Source organism: Hippopotamus amphibius, chromosome 7 (genome assembly GCF_030028045.1).
Source record: "Hippopotamus amphibius kiboko isolate mHipAmp2 chromosome 7, mHipAmp2.hap2, whole genome shotgun sequence".
Classification (NCBI taxonomy): Eukaryota; Metazoa; Chordata; class Mammalia; order Artiodactyla; family Hippopotamidae; genus Hippopotamus; species Hippopotamus amphibius.
The window spans coordinates 94,818,788-94,836,855 of NC_080192.1; the positions used below are offsets into that span (position 1 = coordinate 94,818,788).

Sequence of the window (18,068 nt, forward strand, 5' to 3'; positions counted from 1 at the left end):
ACATTAGCCAAGCCATGTAATAACTGAATTATCAAATTAAGCTATTCAGACATTCAAAGTCAAATGAAAAGTGATTCGCTGTGCACTCCAACTGGTGGTACCATAATTTCTATATCTTAATGTATCAGAGATGTCAAAGCAATGATGTGTAACCATTTTCATTAACAGACTCTGGAAACATTTCCATTGAAAATGGTTTACTTAGCAAAAGATAATTGGAGAAACAAAGTTTGTGGATTCTGATTTTATTTTCAGTATCTTTAATATAGGCCTGCGGACCAAGCGTTACATATATCAATAAAAAGCAGTGATTTTCAAGGGAGTGCTCTCTTCCACACCCCTGGGGTTGAGGAAAGGTTAAATTCAGCATGGGGTACAACTCAGGACTGGGGAACAATCTGGATATCAAATGGCACCTCCAGGGACTACTTTAGGTCAAAATAAATCTTAATGAATCTTCTCTGAAAGAGTCTGAGCCAGAAAAGGATAAAGTACAGGGGCTAAGGGGTGAAAATACTCTCCCTGGCAACCAAACTTCCTAAGAAGAGTAAACATAAACATACATTTGCCAGAAATTATCAGCAAATAAATAGTCACAATAAGTCAACCTATGGCTATTTCATGTTCTAGGTCTAACCCTTAATCCATCTCACACCCTCACCCCAGGCCTTTTATTAGCTGTTAAATTATGAGGCCCAAATCTGCTTTTTTCAAATTCTTTTTCTATCCTTCAAGTCCCTATAGCCTTCAGCACAGACTGAGGTTTCAAATTCTGCTTGCTCTTTTCTGCAATCAAAACTAGGTCTTTGACAGACAAAATTAAGACTTTATTTTCTGAAGCTTAAAATGTCTTCTAAATCTCAGTTTAACCTTCTTTTAAAATCACTATAAAAGGTAAAAACTGAAGGATTTATTGGAAAAGTTCATCAGCTAATTAATGAATTTTTACATAAATATTTTTAAATTTATCAAAAAAACAAGTTGATGAATTTTTGTAAATATTAAAGAAGCTCATTGAGATAAAGAAAAATCTTACCAAGCATTATTATAGGAATGTCTCTTCAAAGTTAACCAAATGATTGTGAAACCACACAAATAATCTACAAATCTGGCAAGAATTATGTATCATAAAGAGACTCCTTTCACAGACACCCAATGAAAACATCCTTTTTGAAAAGCTGAATTAGAAACCTCCACAGCAATTAATATGTCATACGAAATAAAGAAAATTAGTAAATACCTGAGCTGAAGTGGCTGTTTCCTGTAAATGACCACCAGCAACTGCTCCTTTGGAAGCTGCTAAAGGGACACTGTGTGTTTTGGGGGTTCCTGGAGTATCAATCTTTTCATCTGTCCTATGTGACTGCCAGGCTTCCTTTCGATGATGAGATTCAGCAGCTTGCTGGTCTCCAAAAGCAGCCCAAGAGCAGCTATCTTTCTGTCCATCCTCAAAAGCATTCCAATCTACAACCTGGCTAGGGCCAGCTGAACTGAAGTCTGCAAAATCATCGGAGTCTTGAAAAGCACTGCAGTCATCTTGAATATCTGGCACTGAATCAAAATCTCCAAACTCACCTTCTTGCCCAATTTTCAGTTTTGAAACAGGTTCAGTGCCTGTCCCGGTAGATTTTCCTGCCAAACTGTATCCCTCTGATAAACTATCAGAAGTCTGTTTTAGGTCTGACTCAGTAAATATAATTTCCTCTTGGCAAGAGACAGCATTTGATTCCCCAAATTCTCCAAAGTCATCACCTGGTTCACCAAAATGTGGAAAGTGCTCTGAGGACTCTTCAAAAGTGACATCGCTCATTGAATCTTGTGTACCAGTAACAAAAGGTGGAGTTGTGCCACTGGCTGTGCCAAAGTCACCAAAATCGTCCTCATTGGTATCGTTGCAAGTCACAAAGTCATTACTACTATCGCCATTTTTTACACTTACAGAGTCATCCAAAACATTTTCTTCCATAGGATCAATGTTGAGGCTTTGGGAATCAGTAAACTTTCTACTTTCTTCTTTGGAAGAACCAATTTCATCATCAGCATCATCCATGCACAGGTCAGCACATTTAAAAGTAAATAAATCAAAATTTTCCTCAGTTTTACATTGTTCTCTCCTACTGGCTTCGGAATTTTCAGCTGAATCTACCAAACTCCAAGCATTTGATTGAACACTTGAATTTAAAAATTCATTTTGTTGCAATGTTGGAAGGCTTTGTTTTGCACCAACGAAATCTCTGTTACTCACTATGCTTATTTCTGAAACACAAACCTGATCCTCTCCAGCAGTGTCTCCTTTATCGTCAAAGTTTCTATCCAAAGACAGTTCTTTTATAGATTTCAGTTCATTGACTCTATTAATTTTATTGTTTTCCTGAATGGTCAGTGCTTCTCTAGCATTTAAAACTGCACATCCTATTTCTTCTAGTTGTATCCTTTCTTTTTTGGAAAATGTGGCAAAATCTGCAAATTCCTCAGCAGGACTAGGTGCAGAGTCTAAATTATACTCAGTACTATGAGTGCTAACAGGCTTTCTTCCTTTTGAATCAGCTACAGTGTCCAGATCATCTGTTCCCTGAGGATTTACAGTTTCCAATACTGCAAACCCATTTGTCAGAATCTCCAGACAAGGAGGCTTTTCACCATTGCAGCTCTCTAACTGCTTGTTTTGATGAACAACATTCATGTCAGTTCTAAAATCTCCCGGAGAGAAACTTTCAGGTGTTGCAACATGCTGTCTCTGCTCCACTACATTATTTAAGTCTCTTGGACTTTCTATGCCATCAATGGAAGTACCTAAAGTTTCAGATGAAATTATTTCTTTGCTGGTGGTGGAAAGTAAAACATCAGACTGTTCCTTCACAGGAGAAGAAAGTTCAGCAACGATGTCCTTATCATTACCATTTTTAACAGACTTAAAGCTTGTAAGGCTATCTACATTTTCTGAGAAATCATGAATTGGCATGAAATGGTTTGAAGGTACAAACTCTTCCTTGGGATGAGTATAATCTGGCGTGTCGAAATCAACAAACCCTACGCCAGACGGGCTAACTTCGGAAAACCCACCGAACTCCCCAAATTCATCCTCGTCCTCGTCCTCGGCCCCGCTGCCTAGTGGGGGGGGGGATGAAGAGTACATCCCAATGACGTCTGGCTCCATTGTTCAACTGCTTGCAAATAACTGATTTACACCTGAAAGAAGAAAATTTTTTTTTTTTAGGGAACAGACTGAATAGAACAAAGTCTTTTGAAATGCTCTCAAAGAAACTTCAAAACAATGCAAATTTACAGTGCTCTGTTTTTTATTTTTTAAGCTATTTTTATCTTAGGTGAGATTACACAGCTATAATATAATGGGAAAAAAAAAATACTCTCTTCTAGTGTATGTTTTCTTGGGCATTGGTAGTATATTACTGAATCTGGGGATTCCAGAAAATTTCAAATAAACACTTACAAAAGTACATCCACAAAAGCCTCTCTTGAGGCATTTGCTTGTTCTCTTAAGCTCTCTTTCCAGTTGACTGGGGACTCAGGGCTTGCCTTACGGATCTGTATGAGTTCTTTATAAATAGAAGACATGAGAATTTTATCTCTATTAATGGCTCAAATATTTTCCTCACTTTGCTTTCCAACGTTTATTTCTGATCCAAGTTAATTTTTTTTGCTTTTGTTTAGACTTCATTTTTTGAGAGAAGCTTTAGGTTCACAGCAAAACTGAGCAGAAGGTACAGATTTCCCATATATCTCCTATCCCCATTCATGCGTAGCACCCTCTGTTATGAACATCTTCCACCAGAGTGGTATATTTGTTACAACTGATGAACCGACATTGACACATCATTATCACCCAAATTCCATAGTTCATATTAGGGTTCATTCTTGGTGTTGTACATTCTAGGAGTTTGGACAAATGCATAAAGACACGTGTCCACCATCACAGTATCACACAGAATAATTTTACCGCCCTAAAAATCCTGTGTTCCACCTACTCTACTCATCCCTCCCTCTCCCTTGCCCTGGCAACCACTGACCTTCTTACTGTCTCCATAATTTTGCTTTTTCCAGAATGTCATATAATTGGAATCACAGAGTATGTAGCCTGTATATACTGTATGATTGGCTTCTTTCACTTAGTAACACATATTTAAGGTTCTTCTATGTCTTTTCATGGCTCGATAGCTCTTTTTTTCTTTTTTTTTTTTAAGTATTGAAAAATATTCCATTGTCTGAATGTACCATAGTTTATTTTTTATAATTTTCAATTTTGAAATTGCTTAGGACTCACAAGAAGTTGCAAAAATAGCACAGACTTCTCATGTATGCTCCCACCCAATTTCCCTCAATAAGAATATGGTAAACAACAATAGTACATGATCAAATCCCAAAACTGATATCAGTAAAACCTATTAATTCAGCTACAGATCTTGTTTAGATTTCACCATTTTTTCCCTTTGTGTGTGTCTGTATAGTTTTATGAAATTGATCATATGTGCAGATTAGATTTCAGTAACTGGCACTATAATTGGGATTAGAACTGCTGCAAAAATAGTTCAATAATATTTATCAATATAAAGACGTCCCTTGTGTTATCCCTGAAGAGTCATGTCCTTCCCTAAACCCTAACTGCTGGCAACCACTGACCTATCCTCCATCATTATAATTTTGCTATGTCAAGAGTGTTACCTAAATGGAATCATACAATACGTAACCCTTTGAAGTTGGCTTTTTCACTCAGCTTAATGCCCTCAAGATCCATCCATGTTGTTGTATGTACCCACACTTCATTCCTTTTTATTGCTAAGCAGTATTCCTTTACATAGGTTTTATCACAGTTTGTTTCTGCATTTACTCCATGCAAGTCATTTGGATTATTTTCCATATTTTACAATTACAAATAAACCTGCTATGAACATCTGTGAACACGAGTTCTTATTTTTTTAAGATGAATACCCAGGAGTGTGAATGCTGGGTCACATGGTAAGTATGCATTAAACATTATAAGCGAAACTGTTTTCCCAAGTTAATTTTTAAGGGGTCAAATTGACTGAATTTCCATTAGTAATTTTCTTCATTATTTTGCTATCATATAAGCTTAAAATTTAATAAATATTCACTTTTATTTTCTACTTTTAGAGTGTTTTTTTTTACATTTAATTTTTAATACATCTACAATTTACTTTGGCATATGGTCTAAAGCAAGGGTCTAAGTGAATTTTTTTCTAACTAGCAATTATCATAATTCCATTTACTGAATAATCCTTCCCATGCCCACTAGTGTATGACACCTTTTTTTATACATTTAATTCTTAAATGAGATTTATGTCTGGGTTATTTTGTTCCTCTGTATTAAACAGTCAAGTATTAAAGACAGACTTATTAAAAGCAAAGAGAAGATTAACATCAAAGTCCTAGAATAAAAACAGCCCGTAAACAATGAATTGATATTTACTGCAACTCACAGTTGTCAAGTTAGACACATAAGGAAAATGTTTACTACAAAATTCAACCAGTTTTGCAAGCTAACAACAAAAAAACTTTCTTCTGACTCTTAGGATAAAATTTCATAAGATCTTCCGGTTTTAGAGAGAAGGTACCTTAGATACCACATAATTTAATTCAGGGATGACGGAACTGAGGCCTACTGGTGACCAATTTTACCAACAGTCATACAGCTGGTTAGTAGAGAATGGCTTCAGAATTTCAAAAAGATCTTTAGGTGAATAACTGGTCAGTTGCTGAGAGAAATAAGCAAGTCATGAGAAAAAAGATTCCATTGTAATATATCTACTTTAAATTGTTTACCTTACGAAATCAGCATTATAAAGAAGGAAATAACTGCTTTAGTTCTGAGATACCTTTTCTGCTGATTTAAAGAGAAAAACAAACAACAACAAGAACAAAAAAACCACATGGTAAAAGATACATATAAACCCTTTTTCCTTTCCTTGTTTAGAGTCCAGATAACCCCTTCTAATGCTGGCTGTACAGGGTCATTTGACCTCTAACAGTTTCCCTTTAATTATGAAGTTCCTAGTATTTAAAAATACTTTCCAATTGTTAGTGAAAACGTGGAGAAAGGGACACTTGTATACACACATACTATTGGTGGGTGTGTACATTGTTACAAGGCTTCCAGAAGGCAATCTGGCTGTACTATAAAAACTTTTCTGTTTTTAAGTAAAACAAAATGCTCCAAAGGGATTAGTTAAGCAAATTATGTTACGTAGGATATGACATACTCATTAATATCATAATTCCCCCTTTTTTTTATTTAAAAGCATTTATAATGATGGGAACATGTCAAAAGGACACAAAAACCAGTTTGAAGGGGCTCCTACTGTTTAAATCAGGGACAACTTACACATCAAAATGAAGATGATGGATTATAATTCACTAAATAAAATAATAAACGATTACTCCTTGTGGATATAAACATATATGTGAATAAATTGAAAGTTAGATGAGGAACAAAATACCGCATAGTTTCAAAATACCTCCCCACAACAGACTTAATTACAAAGGGAACAAGTGTAACTTTACTGTGGTGAAGTCTGACACTTAATCAAATGATCAAAGTGAACATCACTCGTAATAGGAATATCGAAATTATTCATCAACTGACAAGATGCAATGAGGACACAGACTTCCGGAACATTCCTGCCAAAAATACACAGTGTGAATTGATTCATGAGGGAACTTAAGACAAATTCAAATTGAGAGCTAGTCTACAAAATAACTGGCCTATAATTCTTCAAAAGTACCTATGTCATGAAGGTTACAAAAAAATTGGAAAACTGTTCCAGACTGAAGATGACTGAAGACATGTGACAAGTAAATACAACACATTTCTCAACTGGCTCCCTTTTTTTATAAAGGTCATTATTGGGACAACTGTGAAACTTGAATAGAGCCAAGAATTAGACAGCAGCAATGCACTGATGCTCATTTCTTGATTTTGATGGTAGTATTGTGGTTATGTAAGAAAATGTCCTTGGTATGCACACTCAAATATCTGGAAGAGATGGGACATCGGGTTGGCAATGGTCTCAAATTGTTCTGGAAAAAAATCTTATTTGTACTAAACCTGCAACTTGTTTATAAGTTTGTGATCATTGCAAAATGAAAAAAATTAAAAGCATTTCACGAGGTTTATGTTTACATTTAAATATGCCTATTTTATAATAAATGTGTTACTTACAGAATAATAATATTTATTAAAAATTGTGGCAAAATACGCATAACATAAAATTTACCATTTTAACCATTTTTAAGGGTACAGTTCAGTGGCATCAGGTACACTGACACTGTTGTGCAACCATCACCAGCATCAATCTCTAGAACTTTTTTTATCCTCCAAAACATCAAAGTATCTTTGTATTCACTAAACAATAACTCCCCATTCTCCCTCCCCCAGCTTCTGCAACCACCATTCTACGTTCTGTCTCTATGAATTTGACTACTCTAGGGGCCTCATCTAAGTGGAATCATATAGTATTTGTCCTTTTGTGAATGGCTTATTTCACTGGGCATAATGTCTTCAAGGCTCATACACATTGTAGCATATGTCAAAATTTCATCCTTTTTAAGGCTGAATATTATTCCATCATCTGTTGATGGACAGATGGGTTGCTTCTACCTTTTGGCTATTGTGAATAATGCTGCCATGAACGTGAGTGTACAACATAACTTACTTTAAAAATTTTTTATTTTGAAATAATAATAGATGAACAAAGTTGCAAAAATAGTAAAGTCCTGTGCACCTTTCACCCAGTTCCTCCTAATGGTGACATCTCAAATTGCTCTAGTACAACAGCAAAACTGGAAATGTTGGTATTACTACCAACTAGACTACAGACCTTATTCACTTTTCACCATTAAAAAAAAACAAAACCTTGCCTTCATCTGTATTTGTGTATAGTTCAATTTTAGCCCACATACACTACCACTATCAAGATACAGAACTGCCCCCACTCCCCTACCCCATTCCTGTCTCTGAGCAACCACTAATCTGTTCTCCACCTCCATAGTTTTATCATTTCAAGAGTCTTACGTAAATACAATCATACAGTATGTAATCTTCTGAGGTTGACTTTTTTCATTCAGGATAATTCCCTTAAGGTCCAATGCACGGTTACTACATGCATCAGTAGGGCAATTATTTTTATTGTTGAGTAATATTCCACTCTACAGATATACCAATTTGTTCAACCATTCACCAACAGAAGGAGACATGGGTTATTTTCTGTATTTTATTATTATAAATAGTATATATACTACATTAATAATATATACACTAACAGTATATTTAAATGCCTAAGAGTATAATCACTGGGTCCCATGTTAGTGCATGTTTAGTTTTGTAAAAAACAGCCAAACTATTTTCTAGAGTGCTGTATCATTTTACATTCTCATAATACTTTATTTTTAAAGAACCATCTGTGATGTTTAAGAAGAATCTGTTCATGGTTAATCTATTGCTTTTTCTAAAACTTTTCTTTGTTTGAAAAATAAAATATTTTATTATTTCAAGGCTTAGTTCAAACTCAGATGTTAAGACAAATACAAAAGATCTGAAAGCAGGAACTCTGTAATCAAACCAACAACACAAAGTAATTTTTGTTCCTGTCACACCTTGGCAAGGCACTCTCCTTCTCCTTCTAGGTGCAACAGGCTCTCAGCCTCCCAGACTCTGAACACGTCCACATTCATCAAAACTGTATTACCTACTGATGGGAAGAACGTGGGCTGCACATTTCCCTTCAGCAGGTGCTGGCTCTGGCCCAGCTCACCCTTCAGAAACCTAAGAGAGTGTGTCACTGCTCCCGAGTTTCAAACAAGAATGCCAACCAGCCAGTGTGGAGGAGGCCTGAAATTTTCCAGAAAATCTTTCTGTGCCCAGACCAACTCAGTAAAATTTGTTAACTGAAGTGCATTTGTTCATTGTTAACTGAAGTATTATTTGTATAATGAATTTACACATTAAATCTGACTTACACAAATCCACTTTTTTTTTTTTTTTTTTACCATAGGAAAATGTGGATTTTAAGAAGCTATTTCTACTTACCAGAAAAAAGAAAAAAAGATAGATGAGCTACTTTAATACTGTGCCTGGCACACAACAACCTAAATAAATGTTTCTTCATCCTTAATGAACTACTTACTGCACATATAAGAAGTGCTAATCAATCATCCAATTTCTTTATAACCTGAACAAGCACGTGTGTGTGTGTGTGTGTGTGTGTGTGTGTGTGTGTGTGTGTTTGCAGGGAAAGGGATGTGTGCTCACTTTGCCATATTTTTGTCTGCTTATTCCAAGACCTCTTAGAGGAGACTAAACAAGTAATGGGATATCCAGGAAAGAGTCAAGTCACAGTATACACAAGGCTCTCATGACTGAGTAGTAATGGTAGTCCTAAAGGTAGTCAGAGCACCCCTGTGCCAGAATAGCAGTCAGGATGACAGAGGATACAATGAGTGAAGCTGATCCAGTTTTAATCTCTCACAGGAAAAGGAGCCACATTTGCTTAAGGAGTTCTAGCCTCAAGTCTGCAATGGTCTTAGAAAAAAAGGTGGTGAGTCTCTAGGCTGAAAGCTCTGGGGCCAAGTGGCAAGGTGGGCTTGGGAAGGCAGAGGAATGAAAAGAGGGATGGGGCTGACTATCATCTAAGACTATCTAGCCATTTAAAAGTAGTTTCTCCAGAAGGGCAAAGTTGGGGGACATAACCTACCAGATACCAAGCCTTGGTTTAAAGCTATATGGCCATGTGATAACAAAGATGCTAATGCAATGTGGTGGGGAAAGAACAGCCTTTTCAACAAATGGTGCTATATCAACTGGGGGAAAAGTCTTTGATTCTACCTCACATCTTACCTAAAAGTCAGCTCCATACAGACTGTAGGCCTAAATGTGAATGGTAAAACAATCAACCCTCTAGAAGATAACTTGAGAGATTATTTTCATGACTTTAGGGAAGGCAAGATGTTTTAAACAAATAACAGAAAGCAGTAATCATAAAAGATAAAAATTGATAAATTGGACTTAAGATGGAAAACTTCTGTCCATCAAAAGAATAACATTAAGAGAATGAAAAGGCAAGCCATTGCCTGGAAGAAGATACATGCAATACAGTAATTGTAAAAGAACTCACATCCAGAATATGCAAAAAAATCCCTACAAGTCAATGTGAGACAACCTAAAAGAATAATGACCAAAATAGTTAAACAAGAGTATTTCATAAAGGAGGATGTCCAAATGGCCAATAAGCATATGAAAAGTGGTCAGGGAAATGCACATTAAAACCACAACAAGACCCAACTATACACCCACCAGAATGGCTAAAATTAGAACAATTTAAACCATAGCCACTGATGGCAAAGATGTGGAGCAACTGGGATTCTCACACTTTAATGGTGGGAATGTAAACTGGTATACTCACTTGGAGAACTGTTTAGAAGTTATCTACTAAAAATCCTCATAACTTTTGTGGGGTATAAACCCCACAAAAGTGAGTATATATATGCACTAAAAGACATGCACAATACTGCTTGTGACAACTTTATTCGTAACTGAAAATGGCCCAAATGTCCATCAACATGAGAACGGTTAAAATAAACCATGGTATAAACAAACATGGCAATGAATTATTACTATATGCAACAAAATGGATGACTATCACAGACATAATATACAAAAGAAACCAGATAACTACACACTGCACGATTCCACTTCTATGAAGTTCAAAACAGGCAAAACTAATCCATGGTGGTAATTAAGAATAGTGGTTATTTATAGAGGGGGGTAGAGTATTGACTGGAAGAGGGGCATAAAAGAGCCTGCTGGGTGGTAATAGAGATACTGTTATTATCTTTTGACCTGGGTAGTAGTTATACAGGCACATACTTCTGAAAAAATTCACCCCATTGTACACTTAAGGTTTGTAAACTCTGCTGTGTATGCACGCCATACATCAAAAAGTTTCTCAGAAAATCAACATACTTAGATTAACAGCAGCTATGTTACAAGTGAATGAATATATGACCATAGTTAAAAATATACCATTCTATTAAAAAAAAGTTTTGCTTATTTACACCTTGCCTTATTCTGGCATTTAAGGCTATATATATATGTCTCAAGAGGTAGTATGGTATGAAGGAAAGGTCTTGGATCTGGAGTTAGATAGATCCTAGGTTCAGATTCTGGTTTCTCCATTTACTATGTGAGTCTGCCCTCTCTGAGCTTCAGTTTCCTATCTATAAAAAGGGGCTAGCAGTCCCTAACTTTCAATGCTGTTATGAAGATTAAAGGTAACAGACCTTAAGTACCTGGCACATTCTGTGCACTCAGTAAGTTATCAACAATCATCACATTTGAACTTTCACCAAGTCTGTGGCTCAAATCATAATCTACCCTTAACAAAATCTAAACCAACGTTTGCTTAGTTGGCACAAACATTCACATGACTCTGCATATACTTTGAAAAGGTCCCTGAAAGAATAAATCATTAAAGAAAACTATTACTAACCACATTAAAGATACATGAAGTTGACTTTACTTCTAATTTCGATAACCAATCCCTAGGAAATATGAAACAAATCCCAAGGTTAAAGGACTGAGACCATATCCTCTGAACCAACTCAAGGGACCAGTAGTAGTCTGTTAAAAAATGGAGGTTTTGAAGTGGACCAGGACAATGCAACCTGGAAGTTCTCACCAGTAATAGCTTGAAGTATACTGGCTGTAGATACTTTCAAGTGAGAGGAAAGACCACAAGAAGAAAAGCTCCTAGGAAGGTGCCTGGTTGGAATAGGATTCCACATACTCCTCTAAGAGAGAGTTAATCCTCGACCAACCCTCTACCCTCTATCATCCACACAAAGTGTTAACTACCCCAAAGATCCTTGAGCTCACTATTTGGTGGTAGTGGTGGGATCTCTAAGAGGTCCTCTAGGAATCCCTCAGAATCAAACACTAAGAGTTCCTTAGGGACAAGCTAAAAACTCACTGGAGAGAAATTCCCATCTGTTACAGGACACCAGCTCAGCTTTATCAATGTGTACATCAATTTTCAAGGCCAGACAGTACTTCTAGATGATACAAGCCAGCCTTACCAAGGTCCCTTCACTTCAAACTTATTTTTATAGGGACTGGAACAGAAATGGGTGGTGGTGGTAAAGAACATAAGCAGAAAGGTTAGTGGTAAGAAAAGGGGAAAGAAAAACAAACAATTGTATCTGAAGTTATGCTACTGACTTAAACAGTACAAACCACACTAGCAAGCCTTATTTAATGGAACACACACACATAATCACTACCTTTTTACCACAATATGTTTGAGTTTTATAATTAATCACTTGTTAAATCATTTGCATGAGTGGAAAAAAAAATCTGTATTTTCTTTAGAAAAATGAATGAAAATATTACATAAGCAATTAACAACATCAATTTGCATTACAAATGTTACCTGCTGTTGCAGTAGTCCAAATTATTCAAATCTTTACTTGTAATATCCTCATGGGAGTTTTATGATACTATCACTATTAAAATGCAGTGTCAATGATTCCACCCAGCCTATATTCCTGCTTAAGAGTCATCTTGTCATAAAGAAACAAAAGAAAAAGCCCTTCTTCTGAGCCATATGAAGACTTAAAGTTAGTTAACTTTTTGGTTTTCAATACATCTAGAGATGACTGGACCATGATGTCACAAAAGTTTTCATGCCTCTAAAATTTAGAATCTACAAAAAGGATAATTTTTCTTCTCTTTTTGAGTGCTTTGTCCTCAGCATATTAGCTCAACGGAGGGTAACAAAACAAAGAAAGCCCCTAAAAATAAAAGCTTTTTTAGTAAAAAATTGAGAAAGGTGGTATTGTTTGTTCGTTTTTAGGACTATCATCCTCCCTTCAATATAGATTGCAAAACAAATCTTAAGGCTACTTAAACACACTCCCACAATCTCAAAGCTGAGTATTTTTTCAGAGATCTCAGAATTCCTTAGAACCTGCCAATTTAAAAACAAAAACCTACGACACTACTGACATCAACTGTATCAATAATATGCAATATTATTTAAAATATCTGTTAAATAGTATATTCCACATACTTTCATTCTCTGCTTCCATCAATAACAATATTAATATTTATTCAGTGCTATGTGTCAATACTATGTGAAAAGCACTCGTGAATTATCTCATTTAGTCCTCACACTATGGTATGAGGTAAGAATGATTATCTTCATTTTACGGATGAAGAAATAAAAGCTTAAAGTTAAATAACCCCTCATGGTAGTATAACTAATAAGTGGTGAGTCAGTCACAAGCTAATAAAATATTTGAAAAATGTCCCATTGAAAAAATAATTGACAGCAAATGTTGGAATTACAAGAATCTTCCCTAAAAGTTTTCTGAAACTTCCACAATAATTTGGAAGGAGAAAAAAAGATGCTTACAGGCTAAGATGAAGAAAGTATAGCCAACAAAAATGCCAAGAAGTGAATCTGTTTCAATATTAATGTTCATAGTGGTAAAAACGTAGTAAGCAATGAAAATAAATAGCAAAATATCTTTATACCTAAGATGACCACATTCAAAAGGCCAGACTGCCAAAAGCAACAACCAAATTATCTGTCTTTCCTGGTTTCAACGTAAGGATGAGTCACAAAAGTACAAATATCCTATACATAAGGTAAATGACAACGTGAGCAGCAACACACATTCACTCTTCAATGAATGTTGCTAAAGAGCAATAAAAGTTATTATTTTACAGAAGCTGGTTTTCAAAAATTGCTAAGAAAGAGCTTTCCTTTCATTGTATGTTTTAACATTCTATGCAAATCCATAAGGTATTTTATTCATTTGTATGGTTTCATAGTAAAAATTAAACAAGATAAATAAAAACATTAGAAACTGTTTTGCCTTGAACTTGTAATGTCAACTGACCATATTTGAGAGTTTACTAGCTATTTTTCCCAGAAGGTACTTCAACTTGAAATTGAATAAATGACACTGGATAACTGTTGATAATAAAGGCAATGAAACAGAAGCAGCAATGAAGGCACATGCATTAGCCCTTAGAAAACCATTTTTCCCCCTAGTATCCTCTGCTCTTACATAGCTGCAGAATAAATTAGCCACTCTAATTTTCTACCCTAATATCCCTGAAACTTTACATTGAAAATAGAATCTAAAAGCAGACACTACTTCAATTTCATGCCCCTTCACTAAAATCTTGCTTACATCCACAGTACTGTCTGCAGATAATCCCTGGACCTTCTCTTTTTTTCCTCAACTGCTTGCTCAGGGGGCTCTTTTGAATTTCTCCATTACTACTGATGCTTTCTCATCAGCCTGTAAATGTTCAAGCATCTTTCATCCTCAAACAAATCAGAGCAAAACAAAACAAACCCCTTCCCTCTGTGCCCTTTCTAGCTCTCCTCCTCCTTACCAACAAGCTTCTTGAAAGGGCCTTGTCTATTCACTATCTCTACTTCCTAACCTCCCACTCACTCCTCAACGGGGCACAATCTGGCTTCCACCCTTCCCTCCACTGAACCTGCTCTTCCAAGAGTTACTTCACTTGAGCTCAAAAGACTAGAAAGTTTGTGCACGCACAGGCCCCTGTTGTTGACCACTGCATCCCCAAGGCCTGGCTCACAGTATGAACTGAATACGCCACTTCTGTTCTTGTTGGGGCATTTGGTCCACTGATCCCTCTTGAGCTGCCTTCTCCTCCACCCCACTGCTGGATTTCTTATAACCCTAGCTCTGGTTTCCTTGTGCTCCCCCAAATAAGTTAGGAAATATCTAAGTTCAATCAAGGTAAGTAAGTGTGATCTGAGAGAGGCTGGCCTGAAATATGACCGTGAAAGAAAACAAATTCAATCCTTAGTGCAACCTCTCTGAGGAAAGAATGTGTGGAGAGGAGCAGTACTTACATGCAGCTATGAGAAAGAAAACAGCCAAAGGACAAAAATTTGTTCATGTGTTTTTAACAGACCTACTAACATATATATCTGCTTCAATCTGAGGCAGTTTCTCAGCATAAGTGGAGGTATCAGCCAGTGTCACCAGAGCATACTCCTACTCTGGGCAGTCAACTAATTTCCCTTGCTCTTGTTCTCTGCTCCCAGCCACTTTCTTTAGTACTTCATGTAAATCTTCCCACAGATTTTGCAATCAGCTGACATGAATAGCTGACATGCTTTGAAAGAAATTTCTTGCTGCTAAGTTTTAAATTAGCCTTCTGGTCAACACTGGTGAGTTAAACCTCAAGAGCACAGTGTATTCTGGGAAAAACAGACAGACCCCAAAAGTGTTCTCTGTGGGCTTTCAAACCTAGACACCATTCTAGTCTGTAACTAAAACATGTACACCTTGGGAAGCTCTTGACAGCTGCCCTTTTCCTGACAGGTTACTCTCTATACCATAAATGGCTACCATGAGAGCAACTCAACTTTTGAAGGAAAAAGCATCTAGCAAATTATAAAACTTCAGTTAGAATTCAATTATCTGAGCTAATAAGAAAGAAAGCAATGTCCTAGATAATCTAAAACTCACAATTTGGCCTTAACATATGACCTATGTGACAGAAGATTTACCTCACAAATGATGTCTTTCCCAAGTACTATTAGTTTTACTTTAATTTGTTCCCTGATCACCCATCAATTAAGAAGATGACCTAGAGACACGTGAGGTAACAGAAAGAAACCAGACAATGAACCAAGCTTAGAAATAGTCATAAATTATCCACAGACAATAACATACAATGGCATTCTTGGGGTAAATTATCATAAAACAGCTTTGTATATCTGAAAAATCAAATGTAAACACATTCCAAAACAGTGCTCATGAGTGAGCGTGTGTGTGTGTTTCATATACAGGTAATACCACAAATGTATCTATCTACCTGCACACGTAACTTCATGGAAACTATGGAAGGAATTTCCATGACAAATAATTTTCTAGCTAGTTGACCTTTTAATGGTGTTACTGCTTGGTTTAAAGTTTTACTTTCTCCTGAGAAGTAGAAAGACTAAAGGGTAAAAAGGAAAAAAAACAAAAAACAAAAAACCCAGACAACATTTATTGTTTACAATGTATTATTTATACCTTTGGTTAGAAATGACTTGAGAATTAGCCTATCGTATAAAGCAGAATTTTTTGAAAATTTCCCCTATGTAACTCACGGAAGAAATACACACATTAAAAAAAAAAAAGGTTTTGCTAAACAGTACTCTTACTCTCTGGGTACTCTTGATATTTTTAGTTTTATTGCATTGTTTCTTAAAAGCTGGTCATGATCCCCTATAACTGATTTTATAAACCAGAAACAGGTCATAACCCAAAGTGGAAAAAAAAAAAAAGTCTGATAAAAAGGATACTGAAGAGTTTAGAGAAAATGACCAAAATTAATATCAATTTCCCCCCAATATTATTAGTATCACTGAAGTTAGGAAAAGGTGATGAGTCCTTCCATACCGGTGCTATGAACAATGTGAGGCAATTAAACAAAATAAAACAAGCCATGAAATTTGTCCACAGTTTTTTTCTTTAAATTATGTAAGCAGTACAATTTAGGGCAACTTTAAACTTATGCAGTATTTCTGGGTATTTTGTAAGGCACTGACTCTCCTATGATCAGCTTTGGAAGAATAACTCATTTTACAGTCTTGGGGCCATTGCTTAAAGTTTATATAAGAAGAAAAAAATCAGAATATTTCTGTCTAAAATCTTAGCACAGAATTTGTGTTGGCTATGTCATTATGTCTACGACAATGACAACAACTGTTTGCATCCATTAATTTTGTTCAAGTTTAATTCACCTCACAATATTATCATTCTCCTTCCTTCTGATCCACTTCCTCTAAATCCAATTATTGCTTCCAGCATATAAGAAGAGGAAACAGAGCTTCTTTTAAAAAAAGAACTCCTTGATCTGGTGCTTACAAGGACAAAAGGCATTCTTAAATTACATTATTTGAATGAACCAAGTAATCTGATAAAATCAAAGCATTCCCTTTCTTTTTATAGAATTTTACATAAAAGTAATAAATAAAAAGTATTATTTATTTTTCAAATTCATACTACCCTTGATCTAGGAAGCAAGCCACTTTAAAGATAAAATTAAAGATACTACTGGTGGAAGTATATATTGGTTCACATATTCCAGGTAATTTAGTAATATATCAGAAATTTTATAATGCATATTCTTCTGACTAAGCAATTTCATCTGAAAGAATGTATTCCACAGATGCATTCATATAAGTATGCAAAGATATTTCCACAAAATGTTAATTCCTGCATTGCTTGCTTTTAAACAAGCAACTGAAAACAAATACCTATCAATAAGGAATTAGGGTAAATAGAAACTGTAACCATTTTAAAAAAAGATACAGCTATACTGCTAATAAGGAAAGGTGTCTAAAACATATTTTTAAGTGAAAAAGCCTTTCTGAAGAGGCATTGTCTCTTGATTCTCCTCCTACCTATCATATCCTTTCTCCTCCTTCAGTGAATCTGTTTCTTCTACTTGCCTCATAAATGCCCATGTTTCCCAGGCCTTGGCTTCCTTTATATTCTTATCCCAGAGAGATCGCTTCCTCATTTTGTCTGATATTATATGTTCACAATGCCCAAATCTCTATCTATCTGTGGCTTCCCAACCTCTGCCTACACCCAACTGTGTTTTTGAATCTCTCTACCTGGATGTCCCAAATACATCTCATATTCTCCAATTCCAAAACTGAAGTCAACCTCTACTCAAAGAACTTACAGAAACCACTTGTTTTTATACAATATTCTAAATTCTAAGTCCAGAAATCTGAGTGTTACCTTTGACTGCTCCCTCTTTGCCATCTGCCTCCCTCAAATTAAATCAACCACAAATGAAGTCCTTAACATCTCTTACTGTATTTAACATCCCACAACCAATATTGTATTTCAGGGCCTCATTATTTTTGGCCAGGATTCCTGTAGTCCACTTGGAACTCCTTATCTTAGCCAGTGTGGCTAAGATACTCCCTCTTTCCTCCAGCCAGACAACACTACCCCCAGTTCCTCCGTTGGCACTGTGTTAC

At 35.9% G+C, this 18,068-nt stretch overlaps 1 protein-coding gene across 5 annotated transcripts in view; it reads right to left on the reverse strand.

Moving 5' to 3' along the window:
* AFTPH (aftiphilin) overlaps nucleotides 1-18,068 on the reverse strand; it is a 60,114-nt gene that overhangs the window by 32,237 nt on the left and 9,809 nt on the right. For all 5 annotated transcript variants that reach the window (XM_057741496.1, XM_057741492.1, XM_057741493.1 and 2 more), the window contains one exon: nucleotides 1,241-3,189. In XM_057741496.1, coding sequence (XP_057597479.1) covers nucleotides 1,241-3,157 — 1,917 coding nt within the window. In that variant the 5' untranslated portion in view covers nucleotides 3,158-3,189. The remainder of the gene's footprint in view (nucleotides 1-1,240; nucleotides 3,190-18,068) is intronic.